At 46.1% G+C, this 18477-nt stretch overlaps 1 protein-coding gene across 1 annotated transcript in view; it reads right to left on the bottom strand.

Moving 5' to 3' along the window:
• Positions 1-437: 437 nt before the first annotated feature.
• Positions 438-18477, bottom strand: part of LOC126386960 (triple functional domain protein-like) — a gene marked incomplete at its 5' end in the record, with an annotated part of 26719 nt that continues 8679 nt past the window's right edge. Inside the window, 28 exons of the mRNA XM_050039541.1 lie at positions 438-3032; positions 3441-3579; positions 3702-3902; positions 4005-4083; positions 4180-4301; positions 4631-4793; positions 5098-5125; positions 5228-5369; positions 5604-5851; positions 6671-7179; positions 7270-7536; positions 7654-7834; positions 8489-8680; positions 8826-8903; positions 8999-9049; positions 9445-9537; positions 9623-9712; positions 9798-9867; positions 9968-10071; positions 10283-10349; positions 10438-10586; positions 12231-12326; positions 16286-16456; positions 16853-17046; positions 17161-17268; positions 17413-17656; positions 17773-17872; positions 17965-18110. Coding sequence (XP_049895498.1) covers positions 2475-3032; positions 3441-3579; positions 3702-3902; positions 4005-4083; positions 4180-4301; positions 4631-4793; positions 5098-5125; positions 5228-5369; positions 5604-5851; positions 6671-7179; positions 7270-7536; positions 7654-7834; positions 8489-8680; positions 8826-8903; positions 8999-9049; positions 9445-9537; positions 9623-9712; positions 9798-9867; positions 9968-10071; positions 10283-10349; positions 10438-10586; positions 12231-12326; positions 16286-16456; positions 16853-17046; positions 17161-17268; positions 17413-17656; positions 17773-17872; positions 17965-18110 — 4590 coding nt within the window. The remainder of the gene's footprint in view (positions 3033-3440; positions 3580-3701; positions 3903-4004; positions 4084-4179; positions 4302-4630; positions 4794-5097; positions 5126-5227; positions 5370-5603; positions 5852-6670; positions 7180-7269; positions 7537-7653; positions 7835-8488; positions 8681-8825; positions 8904-8998; positions 9050-9444; positions 9538-9622; positions 9713-9797; positions 9868-9967; positions 10072-10282; positions 10350-10437; positions 10587-12230; positions 12327-16285; positions 16457-16852; positions 17047-17160; positions 17269-17412; positions 17657-17772; positions 17873-17964; positions 18111-18477) is intronic.

The raw sequence follows: 18477 nt of genomic DNA, 5'->3' as shown, positions 1-18477 counted from the left end.
ACATACTATACTATGACTTTTTTTCATGATTTTGAAAAAATAAAGTTCCACTTACTCCATGAAGGTATACTTTCAATATGATGCAGGAGGGGAACATTGAAACACTGAGTTAGATTGACTGGACTTTTACGTTACCTTTGCAAGTGTTGGTGTGTGTAACTGTGTGTAACTTGTAACTTTTTGTGGACTCTGTGCAAAAGGCTTACGGCTGTACCCATGAAACCAGTGGAGGTTACAGTCATCAGTCACTATCAGAGCCCCAAGTCTTATCCTAATCCAAACCGATGACTCTGTCGACCTCTACTAGCTTTTATCTGTTCTGATCAAAACTCCGATGAAGTTTAAGCTAATTTTCCATTTGAAATCTGTGTTGGCTGCTCAAATAATAAAACACAACATAAATAAAAAATTAAAGGAACAAAATGTCAAACAGGTACCTGTGTTCATTATGTTTAATTTCCAAATAACTGATGGCAAAATGGGAATATTTACAAGAGACAATATGTATGATCTGTACAAAGAAATATACATGCAAAGATAAAAAACATAAAAACAAATTAGCCAACATGTAATTTATGAAACAAATGAGACTGGAAACAAACATGACAACAACAACAAAAAAAGACACACAACATTGAAAAAAACAAACAAATAAAAACCCTAAACTGAGGTATCCAGTCCACGTTTCCTCGCTGAACGGCCTGTGCACACCTTTCAAATAAATAAAAAGGTAACGGAGGACTGTGATTTCTGCTCCTGGTGACATCACTTTGAACGTGACACATCCTGACCCCGTGTTGGATTCATGTACAGTTAAGTGGTTATAACGTCAGGACAGACATCAAATTAAAAACCATCGTTTAGTCGCTGCTTTAGGGTTGTTTTTTAAAACTTAACGGGAGTTTACGGAAGAAATATTTTGGCAACAAGTATCTGTACACAAAGTTAGATCACCATTTAGTAAACGATGTACAAAATCTCCCGTCAGCGCTCCGTCCTCTGTGAAGAACACATTTGTCTTTAATCCCATCTCTTTAAGAAAGGGCACGAGAGACGTAACGAACTCATCGTAGTGTTTAACTCGTGTAAACAATCATTCCACAAGGTTGTAGGTTACCTAACTCAAGTGAAACATAGTCACAATAAAACATTTCTTTTATTAAGTACTATAAAGCTAGAGCAACTTTGGTGTACCAATACTACAGAGGCATACAGTACAAAAAGTGTTAAATAATTTTTGATCAAACGGTAATGATTGTAGAGTGTGACCTCTCACCGTGGCGCCGACGTCCTACCACTCAGAGATCAAATAAACACAAACTACCAGCAGTGCTTGCAGTACCAAGTACATGCTTTTCTCTAGATTTATTACAGATACAACAGATGTCTTCATAAATAGTTGCATAAAATGTTAAAGCCGCAACATTGCACATGATAATCAAACATAACATACAATGAGTGCATTTACAGTAATTTGTCTTCCTCTGCCTCCACATTCACTCCCGTCAGCGCTGCCGCAGAGGCTCCGACAGTTCGGCGGCGTCCTGCCGTCCAGAAGCAGGAGTCCGCTGTGAATGTGAGGGGAAAGAAGGCAGAAGTCTATATACAAGGTAAGGCTTAAACATCTCATATCTGCGCAACACAAGTTTTGTTCTAGGAAAAGCAAATGATGGATGTCTATTGTTTCTTCTCAGATCGGACAGTGCAGCATTGTTATTCGCGACATGGTCATCATGGTATCTTAGATTAGGTACGTTATATAAGCGCAGCCATCAAAAAGCTCTGATCGGACGTATAAATGTCTCAGAAAGTCTCCGGGTGTCGACAGAGTCCAGAGAAGCACAGCAGCTTTTAACTGATGAGCGTTTTTCTACAATTCTTATTTTTTTCTTGGAAACATAGAGACAGTACTTTTTCCTCTGTGTACATTGTTTCTATAAGAAAGGGCTGCTGCTCAAAAGTCTTTGAGTCACAGTTTTAGTGTAAAAGAGCAAAAACACACAAACGTCTGGGCAGTTTGCTCTCGGCGCCGTCGCTCGATTCGTTGGCAGCACTTTCTCCTGAAAGCTCTGCGTCTGTGCAGTGGTGTCGAGGCTCGATCAATCGGCTCTTCTGATCAGTTTTAACTCTCCAAGGAAAATAAATTACTTCATAATGTTTTTACTTTTTTTTTTCTTTTTTTAGATTTTTGTTCACTTAACTACAAAATCTGTTTTGAGTTGAAACCAGCAAGCAGCAGTAGACGAGGGCATCCGTTAATTTACGTGATTGGTGAGAACTCGGTTCTCTCGGGCTCTGATTGGCTCAGACCTCTGATTGGTGAAAGGACTACAGGACTTAAATCAACATTCTGTGAAAGAGGACAAGATCAGCGTTATTTCTCCTTCCTGTTACATCAGGACGCTCAGGTCCAGAGGAACCTGCAGACCCTACAGTACGGCAGGGGATCGGGAGGTTGGCGAGGACTCGTTCCTTTACACTCGGGGCTGAAGGCGACTTTGGATGAAGCTCCTGACTCCTCCGATGGCCCGGGCGTCAGTCTGATGTTTCCTCCTGTCTATGAAGGAGATGAGGCGGGAGGTGTCCAGGCAGCCCTCTGCTCGGGCGCGGCCGTCAGCCGGACCGGCCTGTAGCCACGGCTCCTGGAGGCAGAGCCCGGCTGGAGGCCTCCTGCCCGGGTCGGTCCTCAGGAGCAGGCAGATGAAGTCCCGGGCCGCCTGGCTGACGCCGTGGAAGTAATCCCTGGGGAAGCTGAAGTCCAGCCGGCAGATGTTCAGGCAGGTCTCCTCGGCGCTCTCGTCGAGGAAGGGGGAGGCGCCGCTCAGCAGCACGTAGGTCACCACGCCCAGGCTCCACAGGTCAGAGGTCAGCGACACCGGCTCTCCGAGGACCAACTCTGGAGAGGCGAACTCAGGGCTGCCCAGCAGAGGGTGCACGTAGTGGGCGCTGTTGAGCTGGACGGCATCACCGAAGTCTGTGAGTTTGACCGTTGGCTGGCCGCTGGAGGTGTGCGCCACCAGCAGGTTCTCAGGCTGCGAAGAGACAGGACAGTGTCACCGTTAGTCCCGCCCACTCTGTTCTTACTATTCACATTAAACTTTTCCAATTCATGAGGTGTTGCAGTGAAACATCTTTCAAAGTCTGTCTGACCTTCAAGATTCAAAGTAAAAAGGATCAAACTTTCTACTGAAGGCTGCAGATACACCACATCAGTGATTCCCAACGTGTGGGTCCTGGGTTCACTCTGAACGGACCTCATGTGACTCTAAACACACTTTATTTTGAAGGACAGTGAATTTCTGTCACAGAGCTTTAACTCTGAAGTGCTGTTTCCTGCTGTAGAGTGAGTGACTAACGGACAGCAACATGACAGAGACAGCAGACTATCGCAAGTCATGTTGCTGTTTGCTCCTGTGTGGATATGAGACCAAACTACTCACTTTTACGTCCAAGTGCACGATCCTGCAGTTGTGCAGGTAGTGTAAAGCTTCTAAAATGTCCCTCAGGTAGCACGCCACCTTCTCCTCCGTCAGATTCCCCCAGCTGACGATGTAGTCCAGCAGACGGCCTTGGTCGGCCCTGAAACACAAACAAACACAGACGTCCATCACATGAAATGCAGCATTGATCAAAGCTAACTAGCTGCATGTGTGTAGAGTTTGATTTGAAAACTCCACGTGATGTTTCTGGTCTGTGCTCACATCTCCAGGACGAGGGCGTAGCTGCTGGGGGTCTCATACGTGTCGATCAGGCTGACTATGTGGGGGTGTTGGAGCCTCTGGAGCAGGTTGAGTTCCTGAGTCACCCGGTCCCTCCTCATCAGCTTCTTGTTCACCTGTTTGACCGCCACCGTACGTTTGGTGCCGCGCTGGTCACAACGCTTGACCACAGAGAAACGACCCCTGGTGAGGAGAGAGAGGACGGACACTCAGAGATTCACATCATTCACACATCAGAGAGAAAACACTGTCACATGTTCAGTTACATGAAGGTGAGTCTGTTACCTGCCCAGTTCAACCACCTCAGTGTAGTGAGACTCAAAGTTGTCCTTCCAGCTCACTCTGATCCCGTCAGTGGACACTGCTGAGAGACACACATACACACACACACACACGATCAGTTCACGTCCACACTCAGCAGCAGCACTGTGAAATGACTGCGTGTTGAGTTTGTTCTCACCTAACACTCTGAGGCTCGCTGATGACGTCACGCTGCCCAGCTCGTTTGTGGCAACACACGTGTAAACACCATCATCCTCAGAGGCTACGCCGATGATCCGCAGCGTCGCCTCACCTGTATCACTGAAATCAACACCAACACTCACATTTAGTTTCAACTTCTTCAACACTGACTGACAGTTGTCTTTTTAAACTCAGCTGTGCCACCTCACACACTCTCACTCACACACACACACACACACACACACACACACACACACACACACACACACACACACACACACACGTTACAGTCCTGCTGCACAGTGTCCTGCAGTAAAAGACTATTTAAACTAAAACTAAAACTGATGGAGCTTCAGTCACGTTTCTTACCAACATGAAAACACACTCTCTCACACACACACACACACACACACACACACACACTCTCACAGCGACTGACGGTTTCGTACCTGTAGGCGATGCTGAAGTGTCCATTGTTGGTGAGGTTGCTCTGGTTGGGTCCCTTCCAGGTGACAGCGGCCCGGGGGCGACCACAGACCTTACACCTGAGGGTGACGCTCTCTCCGTTGTCACACGTCACATCACTCAGAGGCACAAGGAACTCTGGGGGAACTGACGGAGGACAAACAGTCAGACGTTAAATCCTGTCAAATGCTGAGACGGGGAGTAAAATTCAGCACCACCTGTTTAAAGCTGAACTACGCCTATTTTCAGAATTCATATATGTTATTCCCGTGGTCTGAGACGGCCCAAACATATTACTGAACTCTCTTAAATCCAAAAATTAGAGGGCTGAAACTCAAATTTGTGTAGCTTATGTTCACAAACACTTTCCTAGGCCGTGGAAATAACGGCAGAATTCTAGGCGGCTTTTGTCATAAATTCCGTTACATAATAAACACAGTTGCAGACGTACCATCGTAGATGTAGTTTGGATTTAGAAGCTGAAAGAGAAGAACAAATCACGTCAGAGTGAGAAACACAGTGAGGAACAGACGAGTGACATCACAGCAGCACTAGCGCCTCCTCAGATGAAGTGAGCTCACCTTTACAGAAACCTTATTGGCCAGACCTTCTCTGGACTTCCTGTAACCGTTTTCCAGCTTGGTGTCTTTTTTCGCCTCCTTCTCCTTCTTCTCAGACTTTTTACGGATGCGCAGGGACGTGTGCCACGATGAGGACTTCCTACTGGGACGACAAAATGCATCGAGTCAAATCAAACTGTTGGACTGAACGAGGAGGTGAGAGCATGCTTGGTTTGATGCTGACGCTCTTTTTACTTTAACGGCTCAGTGTGTATGATTCAGGTGATTATACACTAATGAGAACTTATTTTATATTCCATTTCAAACATGTCCCTCTAAACCCTTCACACTGGACCCTTTAAAAATAATGCATCCTTATTTTTTTCATGACTCTTACTTTATGGATCCCTCGGGACAATCGGGGACGATGGCCGAGGTGTGTCCCAGTACAAATCCGGGGATCCAGCCCTCAGCGGCGGGGCCCTGCTCCGTAGCCGCCCTGAACACCAGAAACATGTTCTGCTGGTTGCTGGCCAAGATCTGGACCACCTCGCCCTGACTGACGCTGATCTCATCCTCCTTCAAGGCCATGTAGTCCTGGGTCACCAACATGGTGGATACGCTACTGCTGCTGCTACTTTCACTCTGCAGCACAGGGAGGAAACACATGGACAACTGTAAGTGAAAACTCACACACATGGTTCAGTTCAAGTAAAATGTAAAACGTTAAATTACAGAGTTGAATCATTCTGACTGATTGTTGAGTCACCACTAAATAAATCTAAACATAATACGAAAGAAAAGCGGCAGAAACAGTCAAAGCAGAGGACGAACACTGGACACAGAGGGTTGATTATTGTCCACCTGATACAGTCTTCAGGAAAGAGACTAATAAAACAGTGACTGGTTATTTTCCAAAAAGAGCTGGGTGAAGAAAAGCAGGAATAAGATGAAGATTTCCATTTGACTCGTCTTTGCTCTGCAGCTCGAGGCAAAGACGAGAGGAGGAACGTTAGGTTGGATGAGAGGATCTCTGTCGAGTACGTTTGCAGGTGAACCACAAACGTGGAAGGTTAGTTTTAAGTAAGAGGACATTTCAGTGACACACCATGAAGACAGCAGGAGGTGAAGGACGGCCAGGAGGAAGTCAGGTGTTAGTATAAGCTTTGTTAGAGTTTAGAAATCTAGAGAGAGCCGAGAAAAGGGAATCACTGAAGAGCTGAGTCCACCAGAGAGGTTCTGAACCTGAAAACATGTTGACAGTGGAAACTTTGGCTACAGACTGTCTTCAGAGAGAGCGAGAGAAGATGATGTTGAAGAGCAGTGAAGGTTGTCAGAGATGTGTAACAGGGGACAGATTAGTAGCGCTGGCTGCAGCAGGACAGGAGACAGACAGGACAGACCAGGCCTCCCTCTGCCCAGGTGTTAGTCGGTGCAGCACTGGGCAGCAGGAAGTAGTCTTACCCCGTTACTCTGGGTGGACTGGATGGACTGCTCGCTGGCCGATGAGCATGTACTCATGCGGTCGGCTTCCTTGCTGTGCGTGGAGTGTCTGTGGGTTTGGCTCCCAGATCCAGAGCCGGTCTGGATCTGGTTTGAGTTCTGACGGACCGGAGTCTCTCCTGCCTCCCCTGGAAAGGTGAACGAGCCAGGCCGGCTGGCTGGAGAGCCCGGCATGGAGCTCCAGAATCCAGATCCGGACTTCTGGCCCGGGCTGGGAGGGGGAGGAGGGAGGCCGTCCTTGCCGAAGGCAGGAGTGGCCAGGGGGGGCGCCATGGGGGACACGGCTCCTGGCCGTGGTTTGGAAGTGGGCGTAGAGGGCAGGGGCCCGACCGTGGCGCGGGGGATAGGGGCTACAGCGCTGGCAGGAGTGGGGGTCTGTGCTTGGTCCTCTGGGGTCTGGATGGGGCGCTTGCCCTGCGGGCTACCCCCTGGAGGGAGTAGGGGAGGGGGGACAGGACAAGGGGACGAACCTGGATCATAAGTGAGCAGAAACTCACACCTCAGTCAAATCTTTCATTTTGACACACAAAACAAATTTCACAGACGTGGACGTTTCATACCTGACATCTTGTTTGGGCCGTCAAGGTCGGCCCCGGGGTGGTGACGGAGGGGCTGGGGCAGGCGGGATGGCTGGGGGATCCTGGAGGGCCGACGCGAGCCACCCTGAGGCCCTAAAGGGATGGCGCTACTCTGGGAGCTTCCACCTCCGACTCCGGGGGTTGCACTGGACCCAACGCTGCCTCCACCCGGAGCTCCTAGGCTGGGCACACACGGCCCTCCACTCGCCCCCACGTGGTTCCTCTGATACTCAATTGGTGACGTCAGAGCTGTGATAAGGTCAGAAAAAAACAAGGGTGGCCATGAAGCAACCTGTTCCTGCTGTAACACTTGTCCTCTTTTATGTGTGTGTGTGTGTGTGTGTGTGTGTGTGTGTGTCAGCCTACCATTGAGGAAGTTGCGTTGGCTCTCGAGTATCTGGCTGATCTGAAGGGTCCAGACCTCACGCACCCCCGGGTGGGAGGAGTGAAGCACAAAGGACTCCACGGCACCGTTGGTCGACCGAGACGTGAGGATGAACTTACAGGGATCACCTTCCATACTGTCCTCTATACCCAAACAGCTCACCTGGAGGAGAGGAGGACGCATCGTTACATATCAGTCAGTTCTGAGAGTTTGTTTATCAATCATTTCTTTAACTTGCATTTTTCTTTGCAAGTTTATTCTCCTTCTTCAATTGAGTTATTCTTCCATAGGACACATTTAAGACCTAACAGTTCACAAACTACCATAAAACGTTAAAGCAGATCGCTATATCTTAAATAAAAGCTCCCACACAACCACGAAGTTCTGCTGGTGTTGCTTAACATGACGATCTTTTCTACAGAAAGAAAATGTGTCCAATTTTGAAATCACAGGTGCAGATCGGGTTTCAGGACTTTCATTAACGGGTGTAGCTTTGACTTGGACATAATGACGGGTAACGGGTCAGTCCTGGTCCTGAGCTTTACTAAAGCTAAACTTACTTTTCCTTTGTGAAACATTCAGGTTTGAGGTTCAACAACATTTGGACTGACCGAGCATTTTATTTCTTTAACAATAAAATGAATTTTACAGTTTGCCTGATAACATGCACGCAGTGTATTTTGCAGTTGTACATTTTCCACAGTCTACAGTTTCTCCAGCAGAGGGAGCTGCAGGCCCTTTGTACATCCTGTATTCCTCTGGCCTTCACTGATGATGTAGTCATGCACATCACTGCCCCTCATATGCGTCTCTTACCTTGATGCTGTTCTTGTAGAGGAAGCCTGGCAGGGAGAAACCCTTCTTCTTGTCGAGCGGCTCACTGAAGATGACCAACTGCTCAAAGAGGAAGACTCTCCTCTCCTTCATCCGGCCGAGCACGCCGCCCTCTGGGTCGGACACCATAAACGTGTCCTGCAGCAGAAGGCGGCCCTGAGCCACGATCTTCCCCTGGAGAGATGGAGAGAGAGATGGAAATAAAAAGATGAGGTGGAGGCAGAAATCCAGAGACGACATCGTCAGTGTGCGAGTGATGTGAAATTAAGTTTTCTGATAATAAGGCAACATGCTGTGAAGAATGTGTAGTGTTACTTACGTCAAATCCCTGAAGCCGGCCGACATTCATCATATCGTTGCACCTTTTCGGCACGATGCACATGACCTCCACTGCTTTCTGTAAGAGTCACACAGGACCAGATGGTTGATGAGATCGCAGAACATGTTTGGCTTTATTTTAACTGAATAAGAAGCGTTATCTCATCATCTTACCTCCAACTCCGTCGACTCCAGCCCAGCCTTTTTAGAGTGCTTCAGGAAATCCTAAAACAGAAAAAATAAAATATAAACAATTTACACTTTTAACCCGACAGTCCAGTTCAGACCAAAGATTTGCAACGAGACGTCTTTGTTTTTAGGGAGGGCCAGGGGATATATAAAGGAAGACAGTAGGTCAAAAGGAACATCATCTGAAAGCTGAGGATTAATCTGAGATGCTGCTCAGCACCGTGTGTCCAGTTCTTCTCGTCATAAATCTGTGATTAACACTGTTTTGTTTAGGCACCTATTCAAACTCTTAGGTTTAAATATCAGTGATGATTGTGAGTAGTGGAGATGTACATTTATAGACAGCAGAAGACAGAGACACACTGTTATAAAGGGGAGAACGAGCTGCAGCTTCTGCTGTAGCGCCCTCTGCTGTCTTGTAACAGACCCACCTTGAGCAGCAGCTGGTACTTCATGATCCTCTGGACTGGCTTGATGAGCAGGTCTGTGATCTGCAGCCTGTGTCCCAGCCGCTGCTTCATGTCCTACAGAGACAAAGGTCAGAGGTTACCTGAGAGGCTGATAGCTAGCTGCAGGTTAGCACTTTGTGATAAAATAATGCGCTCATACCTCGAAGTACGTGTCGATGTACTCTGAGACGATGTGCTCCGACTTGGGCTTGTTTTGACAGTACACTACGTACATGTTTAGTCTCCGTTCCTGGACACAGAAGACACACACAATGACAACATGATCAAAGCACACGAGCAGGTAGACGAAAGGTGGGAATTCACTGTGGACGAACCTGTTTGAGAAAGAGTGGTCCCAGTCTGTCAGGGTCCTCCAAACATTTCTCCAGCTCCCCGAGATAGAAACTAAAGCGGACAGAGACAGCAGAGAGGGCAGTGAGATACTGTGCTGATGGATCTGTGCAGGGGAAGCTTTGCGTTCTCTATATGTGTGTGTGTGACGTACTCTTTGTGCCAGTCGTAGATCTGGTGAATGTTGCCAAACACGATTTTGTCTTTTCCCTTCATATCATCAGGGACACCCTCCTCCTTCATCCGGCTCATGTAACCCTTGTGATGGAGGAGCAAAAACACAGAGACACAAATTTACAACAGCCAGTCTGTAAAGTTCAACAAATTATTCCCAAAACTTCCAGTGACATTTTAAAAATGCTCGTCAGAATAATAAGCTGTGATACTTTGAGGAAATCGCTCTGCTTGAACAAAAGAACCAACAAACAGGAAGTGAACTAAATAACCAGCTGCTAAAGCACCAACTCACCTCCACCACCAGCCCCAGGTCTCTGACGTAATCTCTCTCCGTCTCCACCAGCTCCAGCAGGATGTAACTAAACAGAAAAAACACACTCGTGATTCAAGAAATAAGCGAAACACCTCAGTGAACGTTTGTGATGAAGATGAAGGAAGCAGGCGTACTGTCTTTTCTTGAGGATGCTGGTCCGGCGTTCGTCCATCTCTTCGATGGGGGAGGAGGAGGAGAGGAGGGAGTTGTCAGAGGGGTTGAAGGAAGGAGAGCTGCTGTCTCCCTGTTCGACTGACAGTGAGCTGGGTCTGTCCTCCAACGCCTGCACCAGACGAAAACACACAAGTTAAACTAAAGGTAAGTACGTATGAGTTAGACTCAGCATCTTCAGGTTCAGTTGGAAAAAAACATGCAAAAACTTTGGGAAGCCCAGTAGCTCAGTAGGTACCTCGGGCGCCCCATATAAAACTGCAATGTCCTTGCCACAGCGGCTGTGGGTTCAATTCTAGCCAGCGGCCCTTTGATACATGACGTTTCTTCTCTCTCTCCCTTTCACGCTTCAAAACTCTGATTAAAGGCAAAATAGCCTAAAAAATCTTAAAAAAAACCAAAACACCAAAACTTCATCCATCCATCCATTTTCATCCACTTATCTGGGATCAGGTCGCGGCTGCAGCAGCCAAGCAAAGCACCCCACCGACACTTCCCAGCTCCTCCTGGGGGACCCCGAGGTGTTCCCAGGCCAGATGAGATATATAATCCCTCCAGTGTGTTCTGGGTCTGCCCCGGGGCCTCCTACCAGTGGGACGTGCCCAGAACACCTCCAGTGGGAGGCGTCCAGGAGGATCCTGATCAGATGTTGAACCACCTCAACTGACCCTTCGCCTTCTGGCTCAGCTCCCTCTTCACCGCGACAGCCCATCTCACGCTCCATTCTACCCTCAGTCATGAACAAGACCCCGAGATACTTGAACTCCCTCGCTTGGGGCAGTAACTCTCTTCCCAACCCAGAGGGGGCAGTCCATAATGTTTTTGCAGAACATTATGATGTCATAGCGAAGCTGACCTTTTGGATATAAAATGTCATCACTTCATTATTTTATCCTATCAGACATTTGTGTGAAATTTTCATATAATTAGCGCATGAATTCTTGAGTTAAGGCCAGAAACGTGTTGTGACCTTTGACGACCAAATTTGAATCAGCTACCATTCGACTCAAAGTTGACGTTTGTGCCAAATATGAGGAAATTCCTTCAGGGTGTTCTTGAGATACTGCGTTCACCAGAATTAAATGGATGCAAGGTCACACTGACCTCAACCTTTGACCATCAAAACCTAGTCAGTTCACTGTTGAGTCCAAGTAGACGTTTGTGCCAAATTTTAAGAATTTTTTTGAGTTCTTGAGATATTGCGTTCACAAGTATGGGACAGACCAGCGTTGGCAGGTGGGAAATGTAGGATTATCGTACCAGAGACTCAAAATTATCGTATTTTGAGGGAAATTATCGTACATCCGTCATAACAAAAATAACAATCCTAATGACAGGCAAATATAGTCACTCTAGTGTTTACTTTTTTGGTTTATTTTCTTTCCATTTTCCTTGCTTCTGTTTTTCCTCTTCTTCTTCTTCTGTTTTGAATCTCATTCTCACTTGACTTCCTGACGGGTCCTAGCGCCTTGTGAGGCGGGTACAGCTGACCATTCAGCCAATCGTGCTCATTGTTCAGAGACAAACGTTACCCGTATCTCACGCTAAGCAAAATGCAATTGGCTGGAAACATGTCACATGGGAACAGATGCCTTCAGGGCTCACAACAAAAATGATTAATTATTAAATTATTAAAGATTATTGATCGTACATCGTACAGAGGGCCAAAGTATCGTACAAATACGATAATTATCGTAGACTGACAACCTGAGGGAAATAACCAGCTTATTGTGTCCTTGTTCCTCTATTGTCCTACCATCTTGCTTTTGACCAGCTCCTCAATGGCGCTCACCAACTCAGCGGCACTGGGCGTCTCTGAACTGGACGGACGGACCGACAGACGAGAGGAGGTCTGGGTAAATATAGAGAGATGAGGAGAAAAAAAGAGCATTAGAGGCTGAAAGAATATAATCTAACAACTAATGACTGCTATCGCTAAATCAGCTGTTTGGCTTGTGTCAATACAACTCTTCCTACAGTGGTGTTTAAATCAACCAGACTATAATTGATAATTGATACAAGCTTTATTCCTCATTTAAAGTGATTTATTAAATAAAAACAGAAACTTCTAAATCTGTAAAACAGACAGACTCATTGTGGATGTGAACCTTCATGTCAGTTGTGTCTATGAATGGAAAATAAAGAGCTATTTTCTGGATAAAGTTCATGCTTAAATTCTAGTTCAGATTAATTTCAATATGAGCTTTAGTTTCTTTATCAGTGTAACTGTAAGTGAATGCTTTATTTAAGTTATTTGAGTGAACAATGACTCAGTGAAAATGTCTGTTAAATGTTTAATGCTGTAGTCTGAAGACAGAAGATCCAAAAAGATGTTTCCCCAAGTGAAACCCCAAATACTGGGGCTTTATATCTAAAGGTTCGAAGAGAGTGAAAAGAAAAAGTCTATGAACTTAAAGAAGGTAAAAACATGAGGCTGTAATTGGGGTGAACAAAATCAAGATATGGATAAAATAGTGAGATGTCAGAAAATGGTGATGGGAGAAGGTTTGGGGGGAAAATAAGTGGTATCTGGATGGAGGATGTTTCCCGTCACGTTCTCGGGTGATGATGACCAGCCTTGGAAATAAAGAAAGGATGCTAACAGAGCGAGAATGAAAGAGGTAGATGTATGTATGTATATATAGTTCAGGAGACTCTCACCCTTGCTGTGCTGTGCTTCAAGACTTTCCCCAATTAGGATTTCTGGGTGAGGCTGTGTGCCCTTCTGGCCTCGCCAGCGTTTAGAGATGCCAATTACTCGCATGGGTAATGAGGTTAACGCACAGAGGGTAAAAGGGAGATGAGGACGAGCGGGCAGGGCGGGTGGGTGGGGGAGGGGGTAGTGAGGGGGTTGGAGGATGATGGGAACAGGGGGCTTTTGAATTTTCACCTCAGTGTGGGGTCATATTTAGATTACTGTTCAGGGAGGCTGCCTGCTCAGTTGAAGGGGAATCCGACTTTCCTCTTTGTATTTATAACATCTTTCTTTCTTTCAAGCCTTTTCCAACCTTGTCCCTACCGACGAGTGATAAACATGCAGAAAAAAGCTGCAGTCCTGGGTTACTGCAACACGCTCAAGGCGTTACAAAACTCAAAATGTCCTTGAAATTTAAAGAAGTTGGCGCATATTCAGCATGACAGCCTTCTGATGTGCACTAACACAAACAGAAACCTCTCTGAAGAGCTACACGCATCTTCTCTTTATCTCCATTTTCCCGTAAAGCCTTTTCTCATCTGCCGGCGACTCTACAGTGGTGTGTTGTAGAAACAGGGCAGAAAGTCAAAAAGAAAGGAAAAATTCTACACTAAAGAAATTCAGGAATGTTTAAGAGTTCAGAAAAATACAAAAGTCAGGAAGAGTAAATTTCAGGGAACAGAGAAAGGTGTATTTTAAAAAGAAGAAGATCTAAAAAGGAAGCAGCGAGCTTTATTTCCTCTCAATCTAGAAACTGTCATAGAAACCAAAGAAAAAGGCTTTTAGCACGTAGCGTTTAAAGCTGAAGAGCGGGGGAAAAAAGAGAGAATTAAAGAACTGTCTGAGGGAAGAGACGGAGGGGGAAGAGCGGGGCATTTCAAATGGAGAGGTATGGAAACTGAGACAAAGCAAAGACAGGACATAAATCAAGGTAATGCTACAGCGTGGCAAACAGCAAACGATACAACCAGGAAACAAAACAAAAGAGAAACAGAAATTAGTGTCAGAGGAGCCTCCACTTTAGTCCAAGACGAGACTTGGAGTGCCTGAAACTTTTCATTGCTTTCTGCTTTAGGAAGAGACGGGAGAATATGATGCAACAAAATGTTATGCATAAGAGAAACTAAGGAGTCACTTAAAACTGTGTCAGGAAATGCCCTTTTTTGGGGGAAAGTGGGAGACTGGAATGAGCGAAAATGTAAACTACAGGAACTAAAAATCATAACAGCAATGAGAGGAAAATAAAACCTGTATACGAGGTGTTTCAACTGTCTTTAAGATGATCACAGATGGTGCTTAAATTAACTGTAACCCTGTTCTATGAAGCCCTGAAGGCAAATGCTGGTGGTCCATTTTCCAAGTCTGATTGAAGTTGTTTTCTTTCCTGAGTTTATGACTTCAAAACAGGTGGAAAAAAAAGTTCCTGCCAGGTGAAAACTAGAACTACTGCCTCGTGGTTGTTTGCCTCCACAAACCAGTCAAGTTGCATTTACAGTTTATATCCATGTCTGAAAAGATTGATGCTTTCCACACACCAATTCAGTATCTGATCAAATGTCTCCTCTTCTGTTCCTGACATTGACTTAAGGCCAGAGAAGAGGTTTTGCAGAACATTATGGTGTCAAAGCGAAGTTGACCTTTGACCTTTTCATCATTTTATCCCGTTAGACATTTGTGTGAAAATTTATTTCATAATTTGTGAATGAATTCTTGTCAAAGAAACATGTTTTGTGTGGTTACAGTGACCTTTGGCCACCAAAATCTAATCTGTTTATCGTTGAGTCCAAGTGGACGTTTGTGCCAAATTGCCATGAGATATCACGTTTACAAGAATATGAAGGACGGTCTACCTGAAACACAATGACTCTGGCCACGGCTATCACTGGTGTGGAAGCATAAAAAAAGTTTTGCCAGGATCTTTTTTGTCCAGGATATTTTTTTTAATTTCTTGTTGTTGTAATACTCATTTCAGCCACCAGAGGCTGAAGTGCACCACGACTCCATCTTATAATTAGGGCTAAAAGCATTCATGTGTTCTTCAAGGTGAGTTTTAATTTCTCCACGCACTCTAAACACGAGTAACATTTATCGTCTGTTAGCAAGTTACGTAACTTTGCTGTCACGGCTTTCTTTTGGCTAGAAATGTGTTAATTTTGCGTTATTATGGATCCCATGACGTTTTCTGGGAAGACCTTCCTGCTGTGCTGTGATTGGTTGGTACTAGCCCTAACCACGACCTCTTTGCGATAACCTTAATCACTGATTCGATCATTCATTGACGTGATGAGTACTAGCCAATCACAGCACAGTAAGGCGGGACTTGCCAAGAAAAGTCATTGTATCCATTATAGCTATACTGACATTAACTGTTAGCCTGCTTGCTAGCAACTGAAAAACATAATGTCCACTGCAAACCAGGACCTACATCCCAGGTTAATTAGACTTCATAGCTAACGTCAGTTATGTTAGTCATGGTAACGGGACACACGCCACCCCTTGGGAGTGCTATGTTTTACCAAAGATGTTTCATAAACACAGGAGAGAAAACACTTAAGATCAAACTCAGAAAATGGATCACCAGATTCTTTTCTTGACTTGCCTCTCAGTGCTTCTGTACTGTTTCTACATCTGAGAAAATAAAATGGATACTGACCCCTGCAGTAATTCAATATTGGTCCAATCATGATTTAGTTTTAGTCACTGATTTGATAAGAATTAAACTCATTAGATACAAAAGCTGTGAAGACATTTTCTACTTTAATCACTGACTTGATTAGTGATTTCAGAAAAGCCTTTATGACCCACAGAAATACAAACGGTAAGCGCTGTTACAATTTTCAGAAGAACAAAAATCCCCGTTAGCATTTGGCTCAAATCACTCCTAGCCTCGTTCTTCTTCTGACGCCCTTCTGACCTAAAATTCAAAGAACTGACTTCGCTGAACCAGAAAATGTTAAAACATAAAGGTGAATACAGTCTGTGTCCCACAGCTGGTCTCAACTCAAACTTCCTTCTGCTCCCACTGTCCCCTCTGACTCCTCATCCCCTCCTCCTGTGTGTCCCTGTCCCCTGAGCCCTCTCTTCTGTCCCCACTGTAACGTCCTTCCTCTCCTCACCTTGTCATCCTGTGAGTCTGGCTGCAGCAGGCTGTGCTGCTGGATGGCCATAGGTGGAGGCAGAGGCACTGAGTCAGCGCCCTCCTCGCCCTCCTCCTCTCCGCAGCTCTGCATACCCGAGGAACTGGACTTGGACAACGTGCCGCTCGACAGGCCCTCGTTACGAACCCTCTGCAGCACACAAGGATGGAAAAGTAGAGATTACATCATTTATAGACGAGTTTTTCTGAGGATCTGTGTCTAATAAGCTGCCTGACTGGTACAGCTCCTACCTAATGTCAGATTTTTTTAATGTTATCTCGCAAGAGTGCACTTTACTTGAGAATTGTTTCTGAAACCGATGTTCATTTTGGGAGTTATGCTTTAGGTTTTGTTACCTTGTATGGCTTCATTATTAAACAGGGAAATAAGTTTGGTTGTGTTGTTAAGTACTTTGCAAAATAGTCTTTAAACCAACATGAAAAAGAATCATAAGATCATGGATCGTGATCCTGCACGAAAATAATCGTGATATGATATTTTTGCTGTATCGCCCACCCCTCGTGATCACACTGCGTGTCCACCCACCTCCTCCACAGTCTCATCCTGAGGTGTGGCTGCGCTGTCGTCCGAGTCTTTCTGGGACCCCATCGTCATCTCCCCGCTCTTCCGCACGTCGCGGCTCTTCTTGTGCTTGTGGGCCAGCTTCTTCACGTGGCCGTCTGCCTTGCCGCTGCTTAACCGACGCACCGGGCTGGTGAGCCACTTCCGCAGTGTGTTACCTGTGAAATAAAACACAGACACCAAACTCAGTAGAATGACAGAGGTGGGAAAGATTTCATCTGCAGAGCATTCAACAGTTTGATCACACTGATCCTTTTTATAGGTGACCCTACCTGGTCGTTTAGGCCCTGGTGAGGTGTGGGAGCCGATGCCGTGACCAGGCTGGAGCGTAGCAGACGACCCTGGCATGATGGAGTCATTGCTGCACACTGACAGAGTGTCTGTAACAGACAGAGTGATGGGTTCAGATTTGCTTTATGGTGCAGACTTACATTAAGTATCTAAGTGCGTAAAATTCCTTGAGCCCAGAACATGTATCGTTTCCTCTCTGAGACACAACCGACCATTCACGCCACATTCTGCACCTTTGTGGTTGAAGATGCCCTCCATCTCCATGGAGGACCTGGAGTGGGCGATGCAGAGCATGGAGCAGGGCACCAGGCCCTCCAGGGCAGGGGAGCGGTCCGTGGTCCTGACCAGGCACCAGTCTGGCTTGTCGTGGCAGCGCTCCAGGACCTCCACCGTCTGACCGCGCCGCACTGTCAACTCGTTGCTGTTGCTGGCCATGAAGTCGTGTATCACCACGGTCAGCTCACAGCCACCAGAGAGCTGAGGGAGAGAGGATCATCACAGTGACCTTCTTCTAACTGACACATCATTTCTCATCATTAATGTGTGAGAGTGCATGTGTGTGTGTGTGTGCGAGTGTGTGTGTGTGGGCTCACCTTGTCGCTGTCCAGTGTGTTCTGTGAAGTGCGGGATGCCAGAGAGATGGTGTCTGGTTGGCTGCTGCCTTCACCCTGACTGTCCAGGTCCTCTCCATCCCTGACAGACACACACATGATCAATTACAGATGTGAGTGTAGATGACTGATATGATAACGTGCAGTACTCATGTGAGGGTGTCACATATTTACCTTCCCCTCCCCTTGTGGTGCTTGGCTGTGGTTGCTTTGGGAATATGAATGGGCTCCTTGAGCGCTCCTCTCAGGTGAATGGTGCGCTCCTGGATCACCTCCCTGATGTGTTTGATCCAGTCCTGCTTGTTCTCGATGCTCGACGCCTGTTACGGGTTAACAGTGGGACAAGTTTAACAAGTCAGAAGTTAGATATGTCAGGAAATGATCTTCCTTTGGAATTCTTGTTTCACTCTGTGTGTTTCACACAAGTCTGAATTTAGCCCTCGTCATCTCTTATCAGCGCAGGTCCTTTATCTGATAGATCTTATCTTACACCAGCCCTCCATCTGTGGACCCTCGGACAGTGGTTCCCAACCTGTCAGCTGCACCTCCTCCAAAAAAGTTAAGAAATTATTTATCTCTTTACTTTAAACTAGAGCTGCCCCCCTCGACTAAGACTGTTCCTAGTGGACCAACAGTCCTCATCAGGGTCCATCAGTGGACCAACAGTCCTCATCAGGGTCCATCAGT

The sequence above is a fragment of the Epinephelus moara genome, unplaced genomic scaffold (assembly GCF_006386435.1).
Source record: "Epinephelus moara isolate mb unplaced genomic scaffold, YSFRI_EMoa_1.0 scaffold1200, whole genome shotgun sequence".
In the NCBI taxonomy this organism is placed as follows: domain Eukaryota; kingdom Metazoa; phylum Chordata; class Actinopteri; order Perciformes; family Serranidae; genus Epinephelus; species Epinephelus moara.
The sequence above is the reverse complement of the archived record's forward strand: the minus strand, read 5'-3'. Positions and strand labels throughout refer to the sequence as shown.